At 42.9% G+C, this 26622-nt stretch overlaps 1 protein-coding gene and 1 pseudogene across 2 annotated transcripts in view; one reads left to right on the top strand and one right to left on the bottom strand.

Moving 5' to 3' along the window:
* LOC117468004 (platelet-activating factor receptor-like) overlaps positions 1-12452 on the bottom strand; it is a 32700-nt pseudogene extending 20248 nt beyond the window's left edge.
* Positions 1-26622, top strand: part of luzp1 (leucine zipper protein 1) — a 48533-nt gene that overhangs the window by 6648 nt on the left and 15263 nt on the right. Inside the window, exons 2-5 of one of the 2 annotated variants that reach the window (XM_034110869.2) lie at positions 10681-10738; positions 23127-23471; positions 23608-25864; positions 26012-26586. In XM_034110869.2, coding sequence (XP_033966760.1) covers positions 23340-23471; positions 23608-25864; positions 26012-26586 — 2964 coding nt within the window. In that variant the 5' untranslated portion in view covers positions 10681-10738; positions 23127-23339. The remainder of the gene's footprint in view (positions 1-10680; positions 10739-23126; positions 23472-23607; positions 25865-26011; positions 26587-26622) is intronic. The other variant, XM_071201645.1, reaches the window with a different exon arrangement.

Below are 26622 nucleotides of genomic sequence, written 5' to 3'. Positions count from 1 at the left end.
ATATTTTAGTATTGCTCATTTATGAAAACCCATCACTATCCTACAGCCTTTAAAACCTGGCAGCTGCCCTGCTGTTGACGATGTAATGCTTTTAAAGCTTTGGTAACTGAACAGAAACAAATCATCAATCATCTGGTCCTCATTTTGGCTTCCCAACCATTCACCATTTCCTATTTCCTTTACACACAAAGGTAGAGAGAGAGAGACATACTCTGTTGAAGTCCATAGATGCTGGACCATAATGTGATTTATTATTAGTCCTGCTTTTGATATAGCATTCATGCAATCATTAAAATGTTCCTTCTTTTTAATTTTTGTTATTTGAATCAAGGCTAAAGCTAGTTGTAAAGAAGACTTTAGTCTACGGACTTTACTCTAAAGGTTTCTAATAGGGATGCACGATATTGGGTTTTTGAAACCGATACCGATAACTTCCTGCTTCTCAAGACCGATACCGATAATAAAAAAAGATTTATGCCACTAATTCTTTTAACGCGATTAATGCATGTGTATTTTTTTTTCCTTGGCCGCCCCGTAGTTTCAGAGCGCATCGAGTTTAAAATACCATCTACAAGCTGATGCTGACAGCCCCACTTGTGGCAGACCACACTTCCACGCTCACCGGCAGGCACCGACTGGCCATCTGGAGGACCGGGAGGGTGTGTGTATGTGTGGCCCGAGCGAGCGAGAGACCTTACGTGCATTGTTGTTGTTAGCATCTGGTGATAGCTAGCTGCGCTAACGGATATAAGGAGCTGTTTAAATGAAAACAGAGGAGCGACATTTCGCCACAACTGCGCCGAGCACTTGACTTTATGCAGGAAGCCAGACAGCGGGACATTGTACGAGAAGTCAGCACACTCGGCACGGATAGTGCACAACATGATTGCAGCTCCGGTTCGAGCATATGCCTTGAGTTGCACATAGCTCCAACGCACGCGCCCACACACTTTGTATTGTATTATTGTCTTCGTACGCTTTTAACACACCGTCGATGTTTCAGGTGATTGATCAGGTTCGAAGTATTAGGGAGCGCTGGATTTGTGAAGAACTCCCCTCTTCCTAAACCACTAATACCACAGTACTGGCAAAACGGGAGGAGCCGAGTGAAAAACAAGCGCCCCTCATCCCAATCCACCCAGTACCGCAGTGAATTGTTGGTCTGCCCAGAATGTTTTTGTGGCTGTGAGATACACCCTGATAACGTCAGGTTATGAGTCCACTATTGTTCAATCGGCAGCCTGGCCATGCAAGCGTCCCCACATGGCTGTAGTTAGGACCGCTTTGATTTGTAATGTAGGTTACTCTGCTTCTGTGTTCGTCTTTTACATGCTTTTAGTTTGACCTGAAACACAGTTTTCCTATGTTTCTAAGATTTTGTATTTGTTCCAACCGGTTGCTGTGTGGGACTTCTTTGCTGTTGGATATTTCAGCCTCCAATAAGTTGTTTTACAGAAGCTCCCCTGCGTGCCTGTTTTGTTCCTACACCGTACAGGCTCCTAAATATGGCCACCTCGTCTTTTCCTGGAAGAAAAGAGGAAAGAAGTGCAAAGGAAACAGACTTCAAAAGCATGTAGGAGGCACAGAGAAAGGGAGGGAGGGGAGAGACTGAGACGTTTTAACTACAGAGAGCGCAAGTTAAGACATTTCTTGTAAATTCCTCAATTTTTTTAGGTGTTCTCCTCTGCGGGCCAATATTTCCTTTCTTTCCCTTCGATTGTTATCTTGTCTTGCTCACTCTCTCCTTTTCGCCTCACTAAAGAGGAGACCCTGTCACTCCCCGTTCACCCGCCTGGTCCTGGAGTATTTTTGGAAGTTAATGAAAAGAGAAATGTGAACCGCCTACCCTTAAAAGGCACGTCTGGGTCAGCTGGGTGGAAACTTGTGTTATTATGTCCCTAACATTTTCTATGTGAGTGGGTCATATGTGATTGTAAGTATGCGTGCATTTGGTGCCGTGTACAGCGCAGGAATGCTGTGGGTTGGGGGGGCTAAAAGGGAAGGAGGGTGGGCTAGCAAGCAGGCCTACGTCTTCAGGAAGGGAGGGGGGGTCAGGGGCATATTTGGCATATTTCAGGAGCCATTCCAGTCTGGTTCAGGATGCATTCTTCTTCCTAGAGATCGGGCTGAGCAGCCAGACAGACAATGATCAAGGGAGGGAAAGAAAGGTGAACAAAACGCTCTTCTTCCCATCATTCCCGTGATGCTGGTTGGGGAAGATGCAGCAGAATATACATGGCTAAAAAAAAAAGCCACTAACACAGGTTGTATAACAGAAATTCCACCTCCACACGGACACGGATGTCTAACCCACCACGTCAATAATATCCATAAATGGCTAAATGTTGAACCAAAGTCCTTCACCCGGCAGCAATGTTTGTTTGTCTTGGGCACCATCGCTATACTGTAATGAGTGTTTATATGCCGAGAGCTGTAATATGTCTCTTTCAACCTCTCTTCCGTGGCATTATAGTCCCTGCCTCTCTGCCCTAGAATTTATGATGTTTGAGCCTGTTATTTGCAGGCGGATGGCTACTGACTGACGTGACAGTGGTTGGCAGGAGTTCACTGCACCAGGCCAGTGCTCAGCAGAGGTCGAGTTCATCGTGAGGTCTGTGTTGAATGCCAGGTCGGAGTGTTTAAAGTGTTTTATTTCGGAAACGCGAATCAAAAATACTTTTTGTTTTCCAAATTACTGCCTCCAATCAAAATGACACTAAAGCAAACTGACAAAAGAGGAAAACGGCACTATAAGAACATCAAATACTCCTTGTATTTGATTCCCTTTATTGTCCTCACTGGTGCTGCTGTTTCTGGGTGAGGCCCAGAGAGGCTACATCAAATGTGCCTGCAGTCTGTCGTGTGCTTTGATGCGTTTGATGTTAGTAGGGAAATGTGGATTAGGGCACCACCGCAACTCTGACACATATTAAAGGAAAAAAACCTGAATGAATTGGTGCAGAACTTCAGATGCTTCCAGAAGTGTTTCAGTAAGAAAAGGATGCGGGTCATTTAGATCTCAACCCTAATGAAGAAGGAGATCAATGTTTTAAATGTAACTCTCCACCACCAACATCAAACTCCTTTTAGAAGAGTGGGGCGCATCCCTCAATTTGTCCTTTAGTTGGTCACCTTTTGGACTCTTAGTGAGTGTCACAAATAGATGTTGACTGCCTGACTAAAGATAACGTACAATTGGAAATATTTGAGTGGCAAAAGTTATACGTTGGAAGTAGGGATGTCCCGATCACCTTTTTTTGCTCCCGATCCGATTCCGATCATTTGATTTTGACAATCTGCCGGTACCGATTTTTCCCGATCCGATCTTTATGCAATGCATTAAGAGAAAAAAAAGGTAACAGATAACGTCTGGTCATCCAACGCGATGAATTCAGCTATCTTGGCTGTTATTGTGTTGGCCTTTTCACTGTTCTGGGGCAGTTTCTCTTTCCTTTTAAAAGTCTCTGAAAGTGTTGGGTCCTCAGGGTGACTTTAAGACGTGAACATGGTCATTTTTGTTTTATAACATTAAATAATAAAAAACAAAAATTATGAAAAAAAAAAGAAAAAAAATCCCGATCCCCGATTTTTTTCTCCCGATCCCCGATTTTTTGAAAATCACGTGATCGGCTCCGATCCCCGATCACGTGATCGGATCGGGACATCTCTAGTTGGAAGTCTTGTAAGAAAAGAGTTACATTTTCTCCCTAAAAGCAGAGACCCCTGAAAGTTACTGAGTGAAACATATCATGACTTTACCCTTTCTTCAAAGCAACTGGCCATTGTCATACTCTGATGTTTGTGATATAAAAACAAGGTTTAACGTGAGCATCATAGGTGGACTTTGGAAACATTGTGAGTGTGTGTGTGTGTGTGGATGATTGTTAACTTGATCAGATGTGACTTGAAGAGTCCTCACGTGCCCTTCCAAATGTTGTCTCTGGTTATGCTCAGGTCTTTGGTCCCTCTCTTACTGTTAGAGGGATACACACACTCTCTCGTCCACTCACACTCCTGTCTGACCTTCTCTAATCCTTGGATCTCCAGGGCGGCTCTCAAAATAAAATTCCTCCCGCAGATTATTTTTCTTGTGATCAGAAAATATACATGTTCTCCGGGAGAGGAATGTTCAGACGCCATGGCAACCTGACGATTGCTCACTTCCCCCTCTACCGTTTCTCTCGTCCTCGGCTGTTTTGTTTTCTCTTTCTACACGTCTGTATTTGTTATGGTCCCTTACATATTGACTTTGCCTTGTTGGTAACACTTATGAACCTTCAGCAACTTCAGACAACTTTTTTCAACTTTGACTTTCATCTGCTTTTCTAAGTTCCCTCATTTTGTCCCTTTTTCTCACCCTTATTTAAAACGAGTAAGATGTTCTTTTATTTCCCTCCCTCTGTTGTTCCTCCTTCCATCCATGCATTAGCCAGTCTGGTTTTAGGAGCTTTCATCATTGCGGTGCTGATGCATGCAGACCCCGACTGCTAGGCTATTTTCAGCCTCTTTCCCCTCCTCTTTCCCCTTTTCCCCCTCTTCTTTCCTGCTTTGGTTTTTATTCTGGAGGAAAACTGTGCACTGCTGCTTTTGTAAAGGCCAGCTGAGGCCTGGGTTGGCTGCTTTTCTCCTCCATGCCAACATCGCTCTTTGGAGCTCCCTCTCATGCTAGCTATCCCAACCAGGGGAAGTGAAGCGGCACAATGCGAGCCACCGCCAGGCCATAAAAATAGACGGGCTAAAGTGCAGCTTTTACTCTGAGAGACATGTTTCAAACCCTTTCATGTCCAGAGCGGCACCTAACAATTATTTTTTCAAATGTTGTTTTTCTATTTTCACCTTTTTGTTAGATAACTTATAGCCTCAGACAGAAGGGAAGTAAGTGGAGAGGGGAAGGAGTATCCACAACGGTCCAATTAATGATTTGATGAAATGTCCAAAGATAACAATGGAATACATTTCCCAGAGCCCAAGGTCTTTAAATGAAGTCTGCATTTCAAATGATCAACAAATGATCTGTCACCTATTTTCTCAATTAATCGTACACAGAGTAAAAATGATAATCACAGGTTCCGAAATGAACAGGTGATTGACTGAAATGTCGTGTCTTGCATTTGTGAACCTGTACACATAACAATTAAGCTTGATTTAGTGACTAATCATTTCAGCACTTTGTCTAGTGAGGTTTTAAAGGGTTACTGGAACATATCTGTATGAACCTAAACACATTGGCCACTCACAGTGATAACACACACATCCTATACTCTACCATTTGCTTAGAGTGAAGCAGACAAACACACAGCGACTCACACTATAAGCGAGTCATGGTCTCTCCTCTGGTGGTCCCTTCAGCTGCCCCGCACTTCTTCTCTTTTCCTCCCTGTGCATCACTTTATGGCTACAAGTCCGCTAACATTTGGATAACTGCATAACAAAAGCCACCATTTAATTTGTTTGTTTGCTGTGTAAAGATGCAGTTCTTAATGGTTTGTTTTGAATGGACCTTTATTGATTGGATTTCACCTCTACCCTAACTTTCTTATACAGGCAGAATTGAGATGGTAGAGCAGCGAATGGCCGGCTCACACGCATTCAAGTTGTTTGTGTTATGTGGAGTGGACACTTTCAGACTCAGGAACTCATAACACTCCCGGGTCCCTGAGTGCCGGTGCATTTGTTCACAGTGGAACATTGGGGAATACCGGAAATATTGTCTGATCCAAGTTCTCTTTCTTCCAGCGCTCGGGTTTATTTGTCATGCTAAGCTGGGGTCTCCTTCTTCAGCAGAATGCCTTCAGAAAACGTTTCAAACACTGCCCGTCTCTTAATATCAATGCATTTACCATACAATAACTGACATATTAGCCGTACAGTAACCAGTGTAATTATAACGCAAACAAAACGGAAATATAGTGAAATCAATAAGGAGAAAAATAATAAAGAATTAAAGAGGTGTGACTAGTTCTGGTATCGCCTTTTATTAATGGTGACCATCTTTCAGAAAATGTCTGTTTTTAATTCTAATCTAATTTCCCATCATATATATATATATTCTCTTAACCGGTCTTTCCACTGCATTACATATTATTGCTTAGTATCTCAGCAGAATATTTAAACATCCCATTTCAGACCTTTTAGTTGTTTTTTCTCAGAGTAACATGCACGGAGTGGCCCCAGTATACTGTTTGAGGAATGAAATGTAAACTTGAGGCCATGGCATTATTTAAACAACATGGTTCATCACCCTGTGAGAAGTTTCCGCTTGACATGTATGTACAGTATATACTGTATGTGTGTATATCCTCCTCTTGACAAATAGGCCTACCACATGCAGTGGCGTGTTTTCACCGCTTGAGCAAACAAGTGTACAGCAGAGCTCCATGCCCGTGGCAAAGAGTGGTTCTCGCCCACCCACTTGGACAAACTCGCTGTAGTTTTTACCTCCTTGTTTTCACCCTCTTGTCATACATTTTTTCTTCTCTCTAAATCTATTTGCAATTCCACCTCCAGTAGCCTCTCTCATCCCCACTTGTCTTAAATACTCTCTGTCATTCCATCTCTGTCTCCCTTCCTCTGTCTCTCTAGGTGTGGAAGAATGAAGAATGCAGTTAAATTAGTGTTTCTCTTCTCCTGCATGCCAGATGCATCTCACCCTCCCAGCCATGCCAAGCTTCTGAGGCACAATTGACCTTAAAAGGAAACAATAGCGGCCTATCAATTCTGCTCTGCCAGTCAAGGAATGGCGCACTTCTCATGGGCCGGGTCCAGCTTACGCACACACACACAACACAAGGAAGTGTTTGGAAACTGAACTCTGAAACTGCTTGGGAAATGAGAGTCAGCCAGTTTCGTGTATACTGTCTGTACAGGGCAGTAGCCAAGATTTTAGTAATGCCAGGATCATGAGTCTATTAAGTTTTATTATATCAAAATCCACACTCTACAAATCTTTATTTGTTAATGTGTTAGCCTCAAGGTAAGTGTACATATTTTAATTCAAAAGATACATGACCTTAGTGTTCTTGATGTGTGTTTTTAACAAGTCTGATCGAATATATTTTGCCCATTAGTTAGTGACAATGTTGCTTTAAGGAAGTTACATTTGTCTGACCTTTATCCATCCAAGTCATGGTTTCTGTGTATTTCTTTTTTTACAAATGCCTGAGAATTACAGCGTGTGTGTGAAGTTCTTAATAAATAATTCAGATAAATCACTAAGGATTTAGAACGTCTTTATAGCCAGAAAGGATTTAGTTGGCATCCTCGGATAAAAACCCTCTTGCCAAGGAATGCTGACTACTTTAGTGTCCTTAAGCTTAGAAGACGAAGACTAAATGAATCTTTTAAAAATGCTTTGAATTCCCGTTTGTTAGATTGATGAGACATGCTGTCCTTTCTATATCTTATTTATTTAAAATAATGGATTTGACCTGGCTTTTTACCTTGTTTGTGTGAGAGGTGGTTCATTGCTTGTTGTCGTATAACAGGTTGTTGTTGTATGAATGAAAGATAGTCGATTATCTGTCTGTGATGTTGGCACTAGTGTGCGAGAGCCTCTGCACTTATTTGTTGAACGGGCAGGGCTGAAAGTCATTAGATATTAGGACTGGTTCTGCCGGTTTACAGTGAAGTTAAAGAGGTGGATGGTTTTCCATTTGACAGCTCATCAGCTTGTAGACAAATTCTCACTCCACCTTGCCACTCAGCTGGAATGCAAATAGCAGCAGCAGGAATGCTGCTCGCAGTCTTCACTGGCAGCGAATGAAGAATCAATCCCAAGCTGTATTCTTCTCTGGTGTTCCCTCCTCCTTTCTTTAGTTTGCTCCTTCTGTCTGCTACTTTCTGGATGTCCGCTTCCTGTCTCTCCCCATCTTTCCCCTCACTGTGTGTCTTCTTGCTCTTCATGCCTCTGTGTCTTTCTCCCCTTGTCCCTCTCTCTTTCCTTTTCTCTCTCTAGGCATCCTGTTCACTGTGTTTGATTTGGGCATTCCTTTCCTCCCTGAGCAGACAAAACAACCCCAGACCTCTCTGAACTGCAACCCCCAGTGCACGCACACACTCACACACAGTCACACATACACACACCACATATACACACTCTCCCTTCTGCTAATCACACACAGGAAATGGGCTCACATGCAAACGAGGCCCGCCTGGCCAGTGGAACCCAGGATGGAGTTTCAGGCCATGAAATGTTCTCCAGTGGAGGAAATTGAACATGATCTCTCTCTTCCCCATACTTTCATTCTTCTTCACTCCCCCTCTTGTTTTACTCTTTAAATGGAGCCATGTTGCCGTGAAACATCTATAGCCATTGAAACAAACTGATGGACGCATATTGGTGAATGTACCAAGTTCTGTAGGACTTATATTATATGACTGACGCAATATGTTGGAAGTTGACTTCAATGGACAAATATGTTAGGGGACGAGACAGATCAGTAAGGTTGAAGCACTTCTTGCTTCCTGACTGTGTATGGGTGTGTGCAGCCGTGTGTTTGGAAAGTGTAAGTCTTAGTGCTTGAAAACCATAAACTGATAGCTTATCAACTGCCTTACATTATATGTGGGATAAAGCCGTACTCAAAGATAACACGATTCAATGTTTATGTAGAATGAAAAGGAAGAGAAGGTAATTTCTGCTCCATTTTGCATCAAAGTTTGCCGTTTCAGGTGAGAAAGATTGACACACTCACTGGACAATTCTGGGCCAGGACTAGTCGTGTGCTGTGTTGTTTTGAAGTGGTTTCTTCTATGAGACAACTGTATAAATACCAGAAATACAGCCTTCTCCAACAATGAAACTTATAATATACTAGCATAACACTCTTTAATCAACTCTGTGATTTCTATGAGACCAATACAGACCCTGGAGGAAGTGCCCCCTCACACAGCTTCAGTTTATTCTGCTGAGTAACATAATGAACCATCCCAACCTGACGTGTGCGGGGGGGGGGGTACGAGTGGAGCAAAGGATGAGAAGGAGACAGCTGTTTTCAGTTTTGCTGAACACAGACAAACATGTGGTCTCTGGTCACCAGGGTATTTGGTGTCATCTGGATTGCTAAGAATGCGTCAAATCTCATTTGTAAAATCACATATTTTCATTAACACCATGGTTATTGATCACATGAAAAAGCTGGCTCTGCCCTCAGCAGAATTATACGCTTGGTTAAGTCCAGCGAAGAAGGGTGGTTTTGTAGCTTGAGAACGTCAAATGATTCAGCAAAACCGGTGTGCCCGTATGAAGCTCTGCCCTCATGAATATAACATGACTGCAGCAGGACTGTCTCCTCCCTGAGTAGAGAGGATGTGTGCGAACAGAGAGGACATGAGAGTGGCGGGAGCTCCTACAGACCCGTGGTTTCTGTCCATCAGAAGCTACTTACTGCACATGATGGGGTGTCTTTGAGCACATCACTTGTCTCTGCTTACTCAGTTTAACTAAAGTCAAGACGGAACCCTCTTTCTGGACATCTTCATTATTTTAGAGCAAAAACAACTAGGTAATAAACAGAAAATTAAACGACAACTATTTTTGATAGGCTATTCATCTTAAAAGTCATGTTCCAGCTGCATAAATGTGAGTGTCTGTTAGTCTTTTGTGGTATTTTGAATATAATTGGAAAAAACAATCAATTTAAAGTCAACCTATTGGGAGGCCAAAAACATGTAAAACTGATCAAAATGAATGTAGAAAACATGTGGAAACTACATTTTCCACTTTTCCCTGTAGACTAAACGGTTCGTGTTTTAAGTGCATAAATAATTGAGCACGCAAGTATTGTAAGCTGCAGCCCTACATGCTTTAATGCCACTTTTTTCTTTTCCTCCTTTCATTAGTTAGTGCAAATGTCAAGGTATCAAAGCTATTTTAACACTAGGCTCACTTACTTGCTTTTTCTGGAGCTTTTCAACGTCTCACACCGACTTCAGCCTGCTTGGATGCGATGAAACTGTAGATGTTCCCATTTGATATCATATTGAGCACTTGGTGGACTTGATAGGTTGTTCTTTAGTGTATGTAATGTTTCTCAACCAGTGTCTCCTGTTGCTGCTTACAGTTCACAGGAATGTTCCCGTTCTCCTTCGGCCTCCCCCCTCCGCTCCCTCATTTCTTCCCCTCCCTCCTCTTCCCTCTCTCATCCTTTAAATTCAGTCCAGACTTCAGCCTTAAATCTGGATTCTCTGCGCTTAACCAAACATATGGAATGCTACTGTAGTGGAATGCTCCAAGTCTGGGCTGTGTTCTCCGTGTGTGTGTGTGTGTGTGTGTGTGTGTGAGAGAGTGTGACTGTGTTTAACCATGCTCATGTTTTGAAGCAGATGAGGGCTTCTAGGATGATTATGATAATGGTGCGTGTGTGTTTGTGTGCCTCCCCACAGAACTGAATAGGGCCTTCTGTTGTCGTGGCCAAACACTGCCTGTCTGCTCATGCATGAGTCTATTGCAAAGCCTTCCGAAAGCGTCCCATATCTGAGCAGTGGGCTCATTCTTTTACGCCCGATAGCTTGACTGTGGACCATCTCCCCCACAGTGGCTGCATTGTCAGCCCGGCGCAGACTCGGGGTCGCTTGCCAACTATAACAATGGTGAAAGATGGCATGAGTGTGTGTCTTGATATTATGATGACCAATTATGTTTTCTAACCTTATGCCCTGCTTTTGTGTTTTTGACCACAGGATGGAGACTTTGCAAAGAGGCGCTTAACGTGTGACAGACAAAAGGATGCACTTATATGTAAGTTATGCCTTTCACGCCTGACAATGCTGCGCTTTAATGTTGTTTTTTTGTTTGGGCCTTTTTCCCCCTCTGACAATGTAGAAATGGGGAAGAGAACAAGAGGGGTATGCAATGCTCCCTTGTTGGTCGGTTTTATGTAGCATTATGCCAAGACGCTCAATTTAGTAAAGTAAAAGTAACACACCCAGTAACGGAGCGTCCACACTACAGCTCCAAAAATAGCTTGGAGCTGGGCGTGTTTGGAGCTTTGGGATTTTATTCAAGCAACACGACCAACAACCAATCACATGAATCTCCCGCCGCCGACATACAAAGCAAAAACCCCCGGGGATTTTATGCGAGCAATATATATATATATAAACTCCCCAAACAGGCGAAAACCTACCAGTTTCCCCCACTGTCTCTGCCACCTCCCTCCATGCCTGGTTCCTCCGGTTTGTATCCCGGTCGGTGAAGAGGGTCTGGTCATACAAAACCGGGTGATTCTCTACGGCGATAGTTAGTTTCTCCTCCGACTTTTTTTGAAATATAGAAATGAACGGCGGGATATCTCTCCCAGCTTAGACGCGGTTTGATTGGCTACGGCTTCAGCTGTCAGATTTTGGGAAACGGGATTTGATTGGCTGGCGCTGGCTACTCCGGCGTCCAGGCGACCAGAAGTTGAACAATGTTCAACTTCTGGTCGCCTGGGTCGCCTGAGACGCCTCGCTCTGCTACCCACAATTCAGTTCGGCGAAAAAGTGCGGCTACGTGACGTCACCCCATTGAAAGTGAATGGGCAGATTGGAGCTTTCGACGCTGTCGACGCTGTAGTGTAGACGGGCCGTTAGACCTTGAAAATAATCAGAGATCTCTATAAAAATGTATTAAACATTTATGGAAATGTTTTTTGTTATGAACTTCTCTCCATCTTGAGATAACTTCACAAGAATGTTACCGCACTTATCTGTGTGTAAGGCCCATTATTGAGAGGGAGCCAGCAGGTGATTAGCTTAGCTTAACATAAAGACCTTGAAACGGCACTATTTAAACAAATGCCACTACTAGAACTTTGAAAGCTCACATGTCATTTATTGTTAATGTACAGAAAAAGTGGATATGAAAACATCGGTTTGCAGTTTATTTATCTCCCAGAGCATTTCCAGTCATAGCGCTGCTTGTCTGGAAACACTGATATGAGGACAAGACTCCGGGAAGTATTTGTGTTCGCCAATGAATAGTTACAGCATGTTACTCCCCCCCCCAACCTCAAACTGTTGTTGTTTTACCTTTAAAGATTGCCAGGCCAGCTGTTTCCCATTCTTCCAGCAGCAATTCAATGAAACGGTAGCATAATGCTAAGCTACGATAACGTGCTCCTTGCTCTACAAACACAGATATTGGAGTAGGCGAGTAGAAAGAAAGGAAGGATAACTAAAACTCTAAGCAGGGTTTTAAAACCTAGTTACCGTACTATATTGTGTGTTTAGCAATCAGACAAATTCAATTATTCAATATCCTGAATTTCAAATGTCTCCTCTGGCCCACCCTTCTTCTCGTCCTTCACTCCTCCACCTCTACTTGTTCCTCTCCTCCTCATCCTCTTGCTTTACTCACCTTTTCCTCCTTTCCTCTCCTCCCCCTCCTCCTTCTCACCTCTTCCGCCCCTCCTCTGCTCTTTGTGATTCAGTTTCCTGTTGGGCACAAACGCCGGCGCCACATTTCCTTCCATGTAGCCCGAAGTTGCACAGGAGTGGCAAACATACCAAACTGTATATATGCTGTACATATGGGTCACTGTGCTTATGCATAAACATTCACACAGCTCTCAGAGAGAGGTGTGTGTGTGTGTGTGTGTGTGTGTGTGTGTGTGTGTGTGTGTGTGTGTGTGTGTGTGTGTGTGTGTGTGTGTGTGTGTGTGTGTGTGTGTGTGTGTGTGTGTGTGTGTGTGTGTGTGTGTGTGTGTGTGTGTGTGTGTGTGTGTGTGTGTGTGTGTGTGTGTGTGTGTGTGTGTGTGTGTGTGTGTGTGTGTGTGTGTGTGTGTGTGTGTGTGTGTGTGTGTGTGTGGTCTTCACTGAGCTGCATTTACATGCGCTTATTATTCCGGATGCTAGTTCACATCCTGCTTCAGCTGAATTCATCCTAAATAGTCTGGAACTAACAAAAACTATTAAAACCGACAGGAACAGGGGCTTCTCATTTCAGTGTCCTGCAACTAAGAACACATCCTACTCTACGTTATAGTCAGGAGGGATAACTGCATTTAAGAAAGATACTTACATTTAAATTACTTTGACATTTTTGAAAACATGCTTATTTGCTTTCTTCCATAAGTTGAAAACAATGGATAGCACTTGTGCCTGGACCAGGAGACAGTTAGCTTAGCTTAGCCTTTAGACTGGCAGCATGGGGAAACGGCATTCCTGGAGCACGGCCAAGGTCTATTTTACACTTCAGTTTTGTATTGATCAAACAAACAAGATACAAAGTTTAAATAAGTGAGCTTAAAGAGTTTTGTTTTTTTGTTGCATTAGGGCAGAGCTAGGGTAGCTTTTTCCCTCTTCTTATCTTACGGGGGAATCACTCAGGAAAGCCATGGTATAACATTTCATCAAGTTTAATAGAAAATAAAACAAAGAATATTAAATATATAAAGGCCTGAAAACTGAATATCTGCCCACTTTTGTATCAAAAGAATCTTCGCCGAATAATCGATTATCGTAATAGTTCTCGCTTGTTTTTTTGTCGACTCATGGTTTTAGATCTCATGCACAATACTTGCTGAAAACACTGACTGTCCCACTGTCTGTGCACTAGAGGTCATTTCAAGGAATATGTTCTCCTTTTAGAAATTGAAGCTATCCTGTGACGTGTTCAAAACATCCAGCTCAGCCTTTCAGTCGTTTTATTCTTGCCTCGACATACATTCACCGTCACTACTCCTTTGTTTACCTACATTCTAGGACATTCCATAAGAGCTGTATGATTCAGTGTCTCTCCGCTGATGTACAACATCATCATTTTACCCCCTACTTTCTTAGTTCTCCTCCTCCCTCCATCCTGCTGCAGTAATCCACTCTGAGGCTGAGTCACTCCTCATCCCACTCTCTCCGTCTCCCCTCCTTTGGTGCTATTACTCCCTCTATCTTCCTTTGCTTACCTTACATTACAACACGCATTTGGCTCTGCACATTCGCCTGCAACCCCCCCCCCCACCTCTCCCTCTCTGCTCTGTTTCTTCCTCATCAGAGAGCCGCTGAGGTCTCATTCAGCCGCAGCTAATGCCAAGGCTCAGCCTGATGAAGCACTGCCAAGCTCTGCCAACCAAGCTGTGTGTGAATGAGCAGGAAATAAAGCAACCATGCAGAAGGTTGAAGGGCTGTATCTTAAGAGCTATTGGTGTGTCTCAAACGACAGTGTTCGAAAGGCAACTATCCCCAGCCCATCAGAGTTGACCTGCCCAGTAAAATGGAGAAACAAATCGTCGTCTCCTCCTCTCTTGTAGGCACAAGGCCGTGTATTTGCAGCAGGAAGGCAGAGGAATGAGAATTAAGGGCAAGGGAAGGAAACGGAGTGAATGCAGCAGAAAGGGTTGGGGGATGTTTGGAGGTAGAGGTCACATGAAAGGAGGATGATGGAGGATAACGTGGACTGATTTTAAATAAGAGTTCTATAGAACATGAGGAAATAAAATGAGGAGTAGCAATAATATTTCATCATAAAACAATAATACATGTATTAGTATGTCATGGCAAACACATTAAATTAAAAATACATTGATCACATGAAGTATACTACAAAGTTGTGTTATGTGCCACAGACTTTTGCTTGATTTACAATCATTACCCCGGTCCATCTGGGATGCGCATGTACAGAGCGGATGTGAGGCATCGTTTTCACCATAAATCTCCCCTCACTACTCTGATAAGCATGTTAATGCATTTGTACGCTCGGTGGAACCTGGAGTGTAGTCACATTTCTCATTTTTAGTACACAGCACGTGGCGATCTTCGCACAGTTTTGTAAAAGTGTGACCTTAGGCCGAAGTCAGGTTTTACCATTTCAAGTTAAGCTAGCAAGCAGTCAGTGGGTGTTACTGCCAAGGCTGCACAATCCTCAAAAAGTGTTGAAAAACATTTTTGATTACATCTAGCAGGAAATCCTGGACCAAGATCCGACCAAAAAACAATTCACTTGTTTTTCAAATTTTTGTGTTTTTAATACACCACGCCATTTCAAACAAATAGTATGGCAGGGTGTAAGTAGGTGATGTGCATTAGTCTGTCATGTTCTGTTCTTATCACTCTTTAGCTCACTCTTAACTTTTGTCTGTCTGCCTCGCCTCATTCTTTCTGTGCCTGACTCATACCTATACACACACACACACACACACACAGACACACAGACAGACGGTTGTCGAGTCTGACAAGTGGCATCATGTTGTGATGTTTTCATGTTCTCTTATCGGTGTGAAGCGGTGCCACACATTCCTTCCCGAGCAGTTCATCGTTGCACGTGTGTGTGGGTGCACTTATTCAGTCTTATAAAGTTTTTGCTGACGTCTGTGACACCTGAGAGTGAGCAGCTGTTAGGCATTGCTTTAAATTGGTAGCTGGTGTTGTTGATTAACGAAAACGCTGTATTAATGACAGGTCAAAGAGTTTGTCTTCAGTTGAATTCTTTTAAAAGATGCCATTTTTTTTGCGAACCTAACCGTCAGCTTTTGACTGTATCTCAGAATCTCTCCACGTCTACACCCTTGTTGAAATCAAGGGTTTCAACAAGGTATGTAAAGTGATCAGGCTGAACCTGAGATACCGTCATCGAAATCAGAATCAGAAACGGGTTTATCCTGACAGGCGCTCTTTTTCTTTTTCCCTCGTGCTCTTTTCTCTGATTGTCTTATCTAATCCCAGCACATGAGAATGTCTCGGCATGATTGTACAGTTATGTATCCGACTAGAGTCTTCCTGTCCATCACTCCACCACCGGGACTTCCCGTGGTTTCAGTCGACAAGATAGCAGTTTACTGAGCCTTAGTCTGAAATTATTCAAATGTAAATGTAATATTCTTGTTTTTTTGTGCACATAACTTTTATGGACACATGACTTTGATTCATTACTCACAGAGCATGACTGATTATTTCACTCATGTTACAGTCTGATCATACCATGTATGTGCAATTGTTATTATCTCATTTTAATTGGAGTTCGGTTTTTTAAAGCACCTATTATTAACGTTTTATTGTCTCCATATTTGAGGTATCCATTACTTTTTTGTTATGCATTTAAAACCACACTAATAAGCACAATACACCATTTTTATTTCCCACATTCTGGTCGGACTGATCTGGTTCAGCTCCATTTGGGTTGGCTGACCAGCAGAATCTGCTCTCCTAATCAGGGCCTCACTCCTGTTTGCCCCGGTGCCTTGGGTCGAGTGTTTTTCATGTTTACAGTGTCAGTGACCTCTGACCCCAAACACAGAGGGCTAATTGCATGCGTTTAGAAATATTTCAAGGAAACATGGCGGCAAGTCACATCGGACATAAATCTGTGTGTTTACATGAATAACAAGAGCATTGCAAGGGTGTTTTTCTTTCAAGTGAGTCTCTCATTTATTCAGAAAGTATTTTATGTATTATTAATAATAAATCAGTCAGCGAGAGGACTTGTTAGGGCTGCTCAATTAATCGCGATTACGATTATGGCTTGCAACGTAATCGAAATAAAACGATTATTTTTTTATTGGGTTTTTCATTTGAATTATACTTAAAGTTCAGGGTAATCAACTGTTAACATACTATTCACATTTTTCTTCTCTCCAATAAATGGATGTTTTCAAAGTCAATGAATAATCACATTTAATAATCGCAATTACAATTATTGACCCAAATAATGGAGATTCTGATTTTTGCCATAATCGAGCAGCCCTAGGACTTGTTAGTATCTGAGAATTAACTATTTTCAACCACATTTTACTCATGGTAAGAACTGATTGTGGTTTTAGATGTATTGACACTGGCGCTTCAATTATCAGTTATTCAATGAGTCAATGCAGGAAAATAATAACCTGCAACTATTTTCTTCTTAATTGCTCAAGTCAAATTTCCAGGAGGAATTCCCCCCAATAAATCCCATCTCTTTAGCTTCACAATTGTGAATGTTTATTGCTTTGACCTTGCGAGAGTAGCAGCCTTTGACTTGTTTTGGTGAGCTTCCATCTGGCGTGTTATTTTCTGTGTTTCTATCTGAACTGATTACATTATGTTGCTCCAGATCCTCCCAGCTAGCAACTAGAGTGCTGCTTTTTTTCTCTTCTTAAATCTAACATCTAATATCCTTCCCCTTCCCTGTTTCTTGCTGAATGGGGCATGTAATCCTGTGTGTAGTGCTGATGTTTTACCAAGAACATGCTCTATTTTACTGTTACGGCATTAGGATCAGGAACCAGACCGAGAAGCTCTGCGGTATTTGAGTTTGATTCAACCTCTTCAAAGTCACATCCGCAATTAGGTCATAAGCAGAGCAGCCAGAAATGTAGTGCATGTGTAGAACCACGATTCACAGGTCAGACACTGTACGTCCTCTGGCTCTTCCCTTCACTATCCCACCCTGTCCTGTCTGTCTAACTTTCTCTGCCATTTCTTATTCCCTTCCCATACTTCCCTCTCATATTTGTATCATGCCTTCTTCTTCTCGCATTTAGGCAGTGTACTGGTTTCAAACCCCAGCAACAAGACTCTTGATGTAGAAAGTTAGGGCAGGGACAGACTGGAGAGCCCTAGAAAAGACTCTGGAGAGAAGATTGTTCCCTTCTTGCCAAGCTTTCGAACATAAAATGGCGATAATGCTGAAATAAAAGGGTTACATTTGGCCCCCTCAAGCTAATACTATTTTTATTTATAAATAAATCTATATTTATTGTATAATTTTAGGTCTGTGTGATTGTATTGCATAAGAAAATACATTACAGCATTTTCCACTTTGCAACTCACAGGTAAATATACGTATGTCATATTTACTTTCCATTTTCTGCTGCTAACAATTATATTTATTATCAATAACCTGGGTTTTCTTCTTGTTTAATTGATCTTTAGATGTCCTTAACATATAACAAAACGCTGAAAGAAGTCCTTCACAATTTTCTTTTTCATTTTCTTTTAGCTTTGTGAGTCCTGGCGTTCAAAACCATAAAGTGCCACTGTTTCTCTTAAATTGTGAAATGAGTTTAGACTGTTAACACATGAAAGGAAATCCAAACTGAAATGAAGCTAAGTGTCCATGCTGAGCATTTACAACCATTGGCAGCCAGGCCCAGGAAGAAAGACCCTCAAGAGTAATGGAGCAAAACTAGGATGTATAAACTCCGTTTTTTTATTTGCTTTCAATCTATTTGATTCCAACAGAAAAATAAATGGTGGAAGAAAAGAAAAAGTAAATAATGTCACAAAGGAACATCTCAGCATTGAGTGATGTTGCTTTGACAAACTGTCTGCTTTGTGTGTACAGTTGTTTTGCGGTTAACTTCTTTGTCCTGTCCCATAAACAAATATATATTTCAACCAGAGGTGACATTTTGTTTACCCACTGTTTCACCACATTTCAATACTTATATTCTAAGCAGTCAATTAATTCAGTAACTTAAGGAAAAATCCAAGGGGAGAAGATATTCTGATCCCATTTCAGCTTGTCTAACGAATACTCCCTTTCTACTGAAATGCAACACTGCCTTTTATTTCACTACCATTTTTCCAGAAGCGGGGCAAAACTGAAAGAGTGAACCAAAAAAAGAAACGCGTAGAGAAAAGGAACATGACAGCACAGGAAACGACAAACCGAACATTATGGGATGGGATTTTTTCTTTCTTGGAAAAACTGAAAAATGCACGCCAAGCATCAGGTCTCCACCATCTTGTGGCTTCCAGTGCTGCGCCAGCATCCATCCTCTGCAGTCGTCCCTCCTCACACTCAAACACATACAACACACACAGAGTTCTTGTCCCACATGCACATATGCAAACTTACAATAACCCCCTACATGAAGATGTGGTTGAGGGATTTTGATTGGACTGGGGCCCTTTATTAACTACCATTTATGAGGCAGACGAGCTCTAAACCCATAAGCTCTAACGTCAAGTGCAAGAGAGGGGATTTTTTTTTCTCTTCTCTTTCATGGAGAGAACAAAATGTACTAAAGGCAGGCAGGAAGAGTGGCTAAAGCCCTAATGATAGTGTGTGTGTGTGTGTGTGTGTGTGTGTGTGTGTGTGTGTGTGTGTGTGTGTGTGTGTGTGTGTGTGTGTGTGTGTGTGTGTGTGTGTGTGTGTGTGTGTGTGTGTGTGTGTGTGTGTGTGTGTGTGTGTGTGTGTGTGTGTGTGTGTGTGTGTGTGTGTGTGTGTGTGTGTGTGTGTGTGTGTGTGTGTGTGTCCCCTCTGCTCTTCTAGTTCAACTTCTTTGTCCTTCCCCTCCTCTTGCATGCATCAGTTATATCTGTCTAGTCTTCATTTTTTCTTCCTTGATGGAAAACACCTAGGCGTGCAACTCACAAATGTTTTTTAAGTTTATTTTTTTGGGGCATTTTATACCCTTTTATTATTAGTGATGGTGAAGAGAGTCAGGAAATGTGTTGGATGAGAGAAGGGGAATGACATGCAGTGAACGCTCTGAACCGCCGGGAATCATACTGGGACTTGCTGCCATCTGCATTTTTGCCCATGTGGTATGCACCCTAACCACTGTACATATTGCCAACCAACGCCACCTATATCAAAGGGATTCAAAAGCAGAGCCAGTTTAGACCTGCAGATGTAGGCATTCTGCTGTTGCCCAAAGGAGGAAAAGAAAGTAATGGCCACAGCAGCTTTTACACTCGCACCTGCAGGGAGGTGTTGCAGCTACAGTGTTTTTTACGTTTGCCTTGTACTTTTTCTAGAAAGTTTCAGTTAACAAAACCTATACATTTAAAGTGTAAAATATGAAACCTTAAACTCCAATTGTAACACTCCCTGAAGGCAGCACATCGCAGAAGCTGTTACATTCCTCACACGTCTACACTCTTGCTGCAGATAAGCGCTCTCAGTGTCCTGCTTCTCGTAACACAACAGTGGGAGTGTGAAAGGTCAAGAAGGGGAACTTCCTCTCCAGATTTCAGGAAGTGTAAGGTGCCAGAGTCAAACAGTGTTGAACTGAGAAGTCCGTTTTAAGCTGTTTTCAGTGTTCTCTTAAATGTATATGGCATTGTGAGCTTGGTTACAGATGTTTATAACGTTAAGTAGTAAAGACAATGGCAGGAATGCGCTCAGTTAAATATCTGACTGAAGTAAAATCTAGACCCAGTAATGTCCTGATTCATTTGAGTCTGAACGCAGACTAAAGCAACACATTTAAACATATTTATATACTCCCTGGGCCCTTTGCCATGAAGCCCTGACAATGCCCTGGTTAGGAACGAGCTTCTGCAGAGAGAGAAATGTTGCGAGAGCCGTCAGTGGCCTGTTAAGAGAAGACTAGGCAGAGCGAGGGTCTGGCAGTGCCCTGGTTAGTCCGTCATTAGGAATGTTTCTGCTTGAAAAGGGGTCGGTCCCCCTATCTCTCGCTGCTACAACCCACTCCAGGTTTTCCATAATTGTAAAACAACGCACCAAACAGGGCAATGAAACTGTTCAATTTGAGTTCAGAATACCTCAGTTACACTCCTCTTTTACTGCGTATCCTTCCCTCCATCCCCTCCCTTCTGCACGCTCTCTAACCTGTTCTTTTCCAACCAACTTCACACTTTTTTTTTTTTGTCGTACCACAGTCCTGAAGATGAATAACACATCAAAGGAATACAGAAATATTAGAATTCATTAACACTTATCTATTTGGGTGAAGTTTTAAATCTAAGAAGTTTATGGTCAAAGACTAAATACTGAAGTCCTCCATCATTTCTTCCACTCTAATCTACCTCCCTTCCTTTTCCCTCTACCGCCTTGTTGCATCTTCTTGTTTCTTCTCTCCTCTTTTCCATTTCACCAGCCATCCTTTCTTATTCCCTCCTCTTGTCCCGAATGTAGCTAATGAGGCCACGGCTATGCAATAAGTGAATCAGGTATGTTGATTGGTTTGGCAGTTGCCAGAGTCGCTATGCACGCACCGCCGCCCCTTTAAAGCGCCCACTTGGCCGCGTTGGTGTGCGTGTCTGAGAGAGATGGAGGGGAGAGATGAGGGAGGGAGGTAGAGAGCTGGCAAAGAAATAAAGGGAAAATGAAAGGAGAGGAAGGCAAAGCGCCAAGACAGGAGTAGCTGGACCTAACGAAACACCATTATTACCAACGATGAGACCCAACCAAAGCAGTTCAGAATGAGCAAAACACCCAAAACTAAAATAACCATACATCTCTCAAAGGTAAAATAATGAAGACTGAACATGAAAGATGTTTCACTTTTGAGTGGGTCAGAACATTAGGACCTTTGATGTCCAAGGATTCAACTTTATCTCATGAGGCACATTATCTAAAAGTTATTCTCTTAACCTTTTTAAGTGGTTGCATTTTTCTAGAACCGCATAGTGTTGTGTGAAGAGTTGTCATGAAGGCTGTAGCTTTATAAATGTCTTTGTGCCAGTAAGCGATCGATGCTTTTAATGGATACATGGGGATTTTCATAGTATTTCTTACGTTGCTGGAACAGGATCAATCCGTACAGGTTTGGATCACAGCGACCACCTCAAGACGATGGTGAAAAATTGGTTTACAATTCCCTTAACAAGCCACAGCTGGGCAAAATGAAATATGCAACCCAAAATGACTTTATTGACTAAGGTGTCTTGGCATTCAAGTGGACAGCTAGGCTAGCAGTTTTCTCTCCAACAATTTTCCCCATCTGTCTTTTTCCCTCTGCAGTCCATGTACTTCGCAGTATTTCCTCAAAGTCTTGCACTCTACTCACAAGATTACCAAACCACTAGACCTCATGAAAGTAAAGAAGAATTAAAATGCTACAGCTAAATGCTTTGAGTTCACATTGTGCTTTTTCTAAAAGTAATCGTTGCCATATTGACTTTCAAAGCCTATTGCCTTGCTTTATGTTTAACGAGACATTAAATGAATTGTGGCAAGAGTGGTTTGGACTTTTTACGCCAAATGACACCATAGAATATATATGAAACTAAGCTGGAGTAAACCATAATGGCAATTTACACCTTGTTGTTTACCATGTAAGCTCATAGATTAAAAGACTGTTTTAATTTACTACACTGGTTGATGTTTTACTGCAGTAGAAGTTATTTAACGTAAAGGAAAACGCCAGTAGTCTTTATTTGTAGTGGTTTCTAGCATCAGAGAGGCAATCTTTGAACATGGTACTGTAGACGAGGGGAGAGAAGATGTATGGAGCCGGTCGATAAGTGATGATGTGTGCAGATGTTATGTCCTACCCTCTGGTCGATTTTCCCTCGTGGTCAGTGGGGGAAGCTCAGCAGAATTGAGGGGGAAGGGGAGTGAACGCTTTTAAGAGAGCACACTACCTGAATCATGCATGAGACAAACGATTATAATGCTTAATTGTGCAAATTATTCCTGTTCTTATCACATAGCCATGCTCACGAAGTTAGTTACACATTAGAATGGCTCTAGAAAATATATAATCCAATCAGTGGTATTATTGTAATGATTAACAACGCAAAGGGACAATAAAGCTTCAATATTCTCGTTTGCCTTTATAATGTGGCTTCATTGTCTGATCTTGTATAATTTATTTCTGCCTGATTAGTCTCTGTACAGAGTAAACTATTTTCTTTTTTTATTATATCTGTCCCGTGGGACCATGTATGGATGTATGATGTTGTTAATGGGTTATGTGAAGGAAGTCTGTCTTTGAGATGTGCTGCTGTCAGCAGAAGCAGGCAGGCCAGCATGAATCGATGTTGGATACAACAGAAGGGAGACGACAAAGTGTCCGTCTATGTGTGCAGGCATGTTAAAACCCCCATACTCCTCACACTCACACATGTTACCAGTGCCCCCAAAAGCTCCTTCAAAAGGACAAGCAAGGTGAAATACATGGTTGTTTTATAGTAGGAAGAAATTGAGGTGCGGTGTGTTTGTTATGTTACCTTAATTCATACTTAATCATGTTCATAATGATGAATGGTCTTTTGCCAAAGATAATGTTATGCTTATTTTTTTACTTTCATATCATTAGGATTTAAAAGAACAAATTCCTTGTTACTTACAATTGTTTTAAATTAATCCATGTCTTGGTTTTTGGCAACTTGTGTTAGTCATATGGTTTGTGTCACAGCAATTAGATGGTGTGCAATCCTTCCCCCCACTTACTGTTACTGAGCTACCTTTTGAGAATGTAAATGACTGTCATTGACAAATTAGAGATGACTAAATGGTATTTCCTCTCTCCCTCCTACAGATGACAGATTTGTCTGCTTAACACGACTCTGAGGGAACTTCAAAGTCTTAAAGCGACAGTGACAGACACACCACCGAGAGAGAGGAGGATTTCCCCAAGAACTCGAGTGCTAGATAAACACTACCACACAAATGTGGACCTCCAAAAACAAATCTTGTCAAATAATCTGAAAAAGAAAAAAACACAACAGATAAAACAAAACATCTTATAGCCATGTCTGACCATAAAGACATGACGCATCGCCACCTGCGGCACAAGCTGCAGAATCTCGGTCGAAGATTGGATGAACTGGAAGAAGCCACCAATAAACTGCAGAAGGCTGAAGAGGAACTCCTCGACCTGCAGGTCAGTACTGGTTTACTTCAGATAGTGGTTTTGTTATTGTTTGGATATCAGAAGCATTGAGTGAAAAACGTTGGAAATAGAACTACACTACATGAAGATATTAATGAATAGTCTGAACTGTATCTCTCCTCTACAGGACAAAGTCATCCAGGGTGAAGGCAGCAACTCATCCCTGCTTGGAGATGTGGAAGACCTGCGGAAACGTCTCCTAAGGATCCAGGGTAAGGACGAGGAGGTACGCAAAGCCGAGGATCTCTGCCGTACAGTCAGAGAGAAACTGGAAGAGGAGGAGAGCCTGACACAGGAGCTAAAGGCAGAGATTGAACGTCTTCAACGGAGGATGGCTGACCTGGAGAAACTGGAAGAAGCTTTTGGCAAATGCAAGTCTGACTGCGGCCAGCTCTACCTAAGCCTCAATGAGGAAAAGAACTTGACCAAGAAGCTCTCGTCTGAGTTGGAGGCCCTCAAAGCACGTTTGAAGGAGGTGGAAGGATCTGAGACAAAGCTGGACAAAGCAGAGCAGGCTTTGGCTGTGGAGCTTGAGAAACTCAAAGGATTCACCCAGAACTTCATGATTGAGCGTAAGAGGCTAATAGAGAAACAAAGGGAAGACGAGAAGATCATTCTAAAGCTAACAGAAAAATTGGAGCACCAGAAAAGTCTCGGTATGTCGGCAGACCCTGGTCGTGCAGATTTCATGAGATCACGAATTGAGGATGAGCTTTCATCCACAGGGCTTCTCACGAGTAAACTGGCTGGACGAAAGAAGAGCCTTGAGTACTTGAAGCTAGCTGATGACAACATTGGTCTCAAATCTGAGAATGAGAAGAACAGCGGTCTTGAACAGGATGAGAACAACAAAGTAAAGGAACTAACGCAAGAAGTAGAGAGGCTGAAGAACCGTCTTAAACAGCTGGAGATAGTGGAGGGAGATCTAAAGGACTCCGAGTCCAAAAATGGCGAGCTTAATGAGAAGTTTCAGATGGAAAGAAACCGGGCTCGCCAACTGAGCGAGCAGGTGGAACAGCTCATGGTGCAGCTGGGCGGAAAGGGTGAAACTGGAAGAAATGGAACCAGTAATGTGGATAAACACGGGAATGGAAGCACTAACATTTGCCCTGCTAAGGTCCTGGAGAATGGCAAAGCTGAGAATGAAGAGATTATTGTGAAGGGAGGTTTCAGGCAAGAGAAGCCGAAATATAGGAGTGCCGCTACTGTCTCAGAGCCAAGTTCCCCTAAACACAGGATCAGGGATCTCTCCCCTCAGAGTAAGAGAGAGACCAAGTTGCGGAAAGATCTGAGCCACTCGGAGGAGAGCTCACCTAAATCTGGGCGGAGAGCGCTCAGTCCTGCTCACAAGAGTCGAAGGACACCCAGAACCCCAACTACTGGGATTTCATCTGGTAATGGAGTAAGAGACACAGGACGAGGGACTGAGGGAAAGATAAGAGGAGCCACTCCCAATGCAAACACATCCTCCAGTGAAAGCAAGAAAGCATCCATTCTTAGTCGCTATCCTCCAGCAGCTCATGACCCGAAGCCCCTGAGGACTGCTCAAAAACAGACAGATGGGGAGAATAAAAAGAGCAGAGTAGAAAAGGTTTCGAAATTGTACGCAGGTAGCGATAGCGAATCAAACAACTCGGACGTGGTGCATGACAATTCCAGTAACATCAAAAGTATCTCTGCTTTAGAGAAGGACACAGCGTCCGCCTCAGATCAGGAATCAACAGACCAGGTTCAGGAATCTGTCTCTGTATCAGTCGCCGGCACCCTGTCCAAAGCCAATGGATCCTACTCGGCCTACCGATCCCAAGTCACTCCACTGCTGTCCAACGACCAGGGATCAGAGGGTCATTCATCTGCCTCCGAAACAGAATCTACTGGTTCAAGGCCATCTGAACCCGAGCCTGTAACTGAGGTGACTACAGCAACTGTAAGCAGTAAGACCTCAACCTCCAGATATCCCAGACCCTACCATGCCCATGACTCTCATTCTGAGGGTTCTTCTTCCAGGGGCTCGTTCGATGAGGAGCTCCACAGATCGCTGTTCCCTGAGGTTGGTCAACTGGGGCCAGCGCATACTGCATCAGGGATTGAGATCCAGCAAGTGTGCAGCCCACGCGAGGCACTGAGGTCAAAAGCTGTCATCAAGCCTGCGATTGTCGAGATTGACAGGAAGGAAGTGATGATTTCAGAACCTTTGTCTACAAATGGCAAGCCCAAAATCTCCACCAAACCTATGGTGACCACCACCAGTAAAATGACCAGTAGTATAACCATCTACCCCAATGACCCAAGCTCTTCCAGAACCAGCAGCCGCAGCAGCAGTGTGTCCAGTGAACACATGCCGATCAAAGAACGCCACACCTCCACCAGTAACATCGTCATTGGTAAGTGCCACATGAGGCTGTCGTGTTTAAATGAACATAGCTATGATAATATATGATTCAGTATTTATTACTTCTGTCAGCTTGTTGCATTTCTAAAATGTTTTACTTATTTTAAAAATGTTTTGATATATTTTAACTCATTGCCAGGCCCCAGCATTGAGCACCATGGCAGCATCTCTGTCCCGTATGAGATCTCCATTCCCAAAAGTGATATCACCTTGCGGACGTGCCAGGAGGACCAGGACTATGGGATGGATGACCTGAGGGATTCCACGTTCAGGTCCAAACACCACAACAGAGTGGAGACCACCACCAGCCACCTGAGCAGACAACACAGCAACTTTAGCCTTCAGTCTCCGGACATCACCTCTGCAGATTTTAACGACACAGAGTCCGGCTTCGAAAGCAGCAGCAGCACCACGGTCACCAGCTGGAGACACCAAAGACAAAACCAGCACTCCCAAGAAGAACCAGAGTCGAAGAATGTGACTGTGAGAAGCACCTGGAAGAACCGGAGCCCAGTGTCTGTGGAGGAGACAGGCCAGGGAAGAGGGGGTGCAAGGACGATGGCTGACGGCGGGTTGGAGGATGAAACGGAAACTGCAACAACATGGAGGGCTTACCGGGCAACCACCTTTGATATAGAAGAATCGATGAACAGCGGAGCAGGCGCTGGTGGGAATGCTGAGGCCCAGAAGGGATTTAAGCCGACCCCTGCAGAGGTGAGCTACAAAATAAATGTTTAAGACGGATGATTA

The sequence above is a fragment of the Pseudochaenichthys georgianus genome, chromosome 22, assembly GCF_902827115.2.
Source record: "Pseudochaenichthys georgianus chromosome 22, fPseGeo1.2, whole genome shotgun sequence".
NCBI classification, from domain to species: domain Eukaryota; kingdom Metazoa; phylum Chordata; class Actinopteri; order Perciformes; family Channichthyidae; genus Pseudochaenichthys; species Pseudochaenichthys georgianus.
The sequence above is the reverse complement of the archived record's forward strand: the minus strand, read 5'-3'. Positions and strand labels throughout refer to the sequence as shown.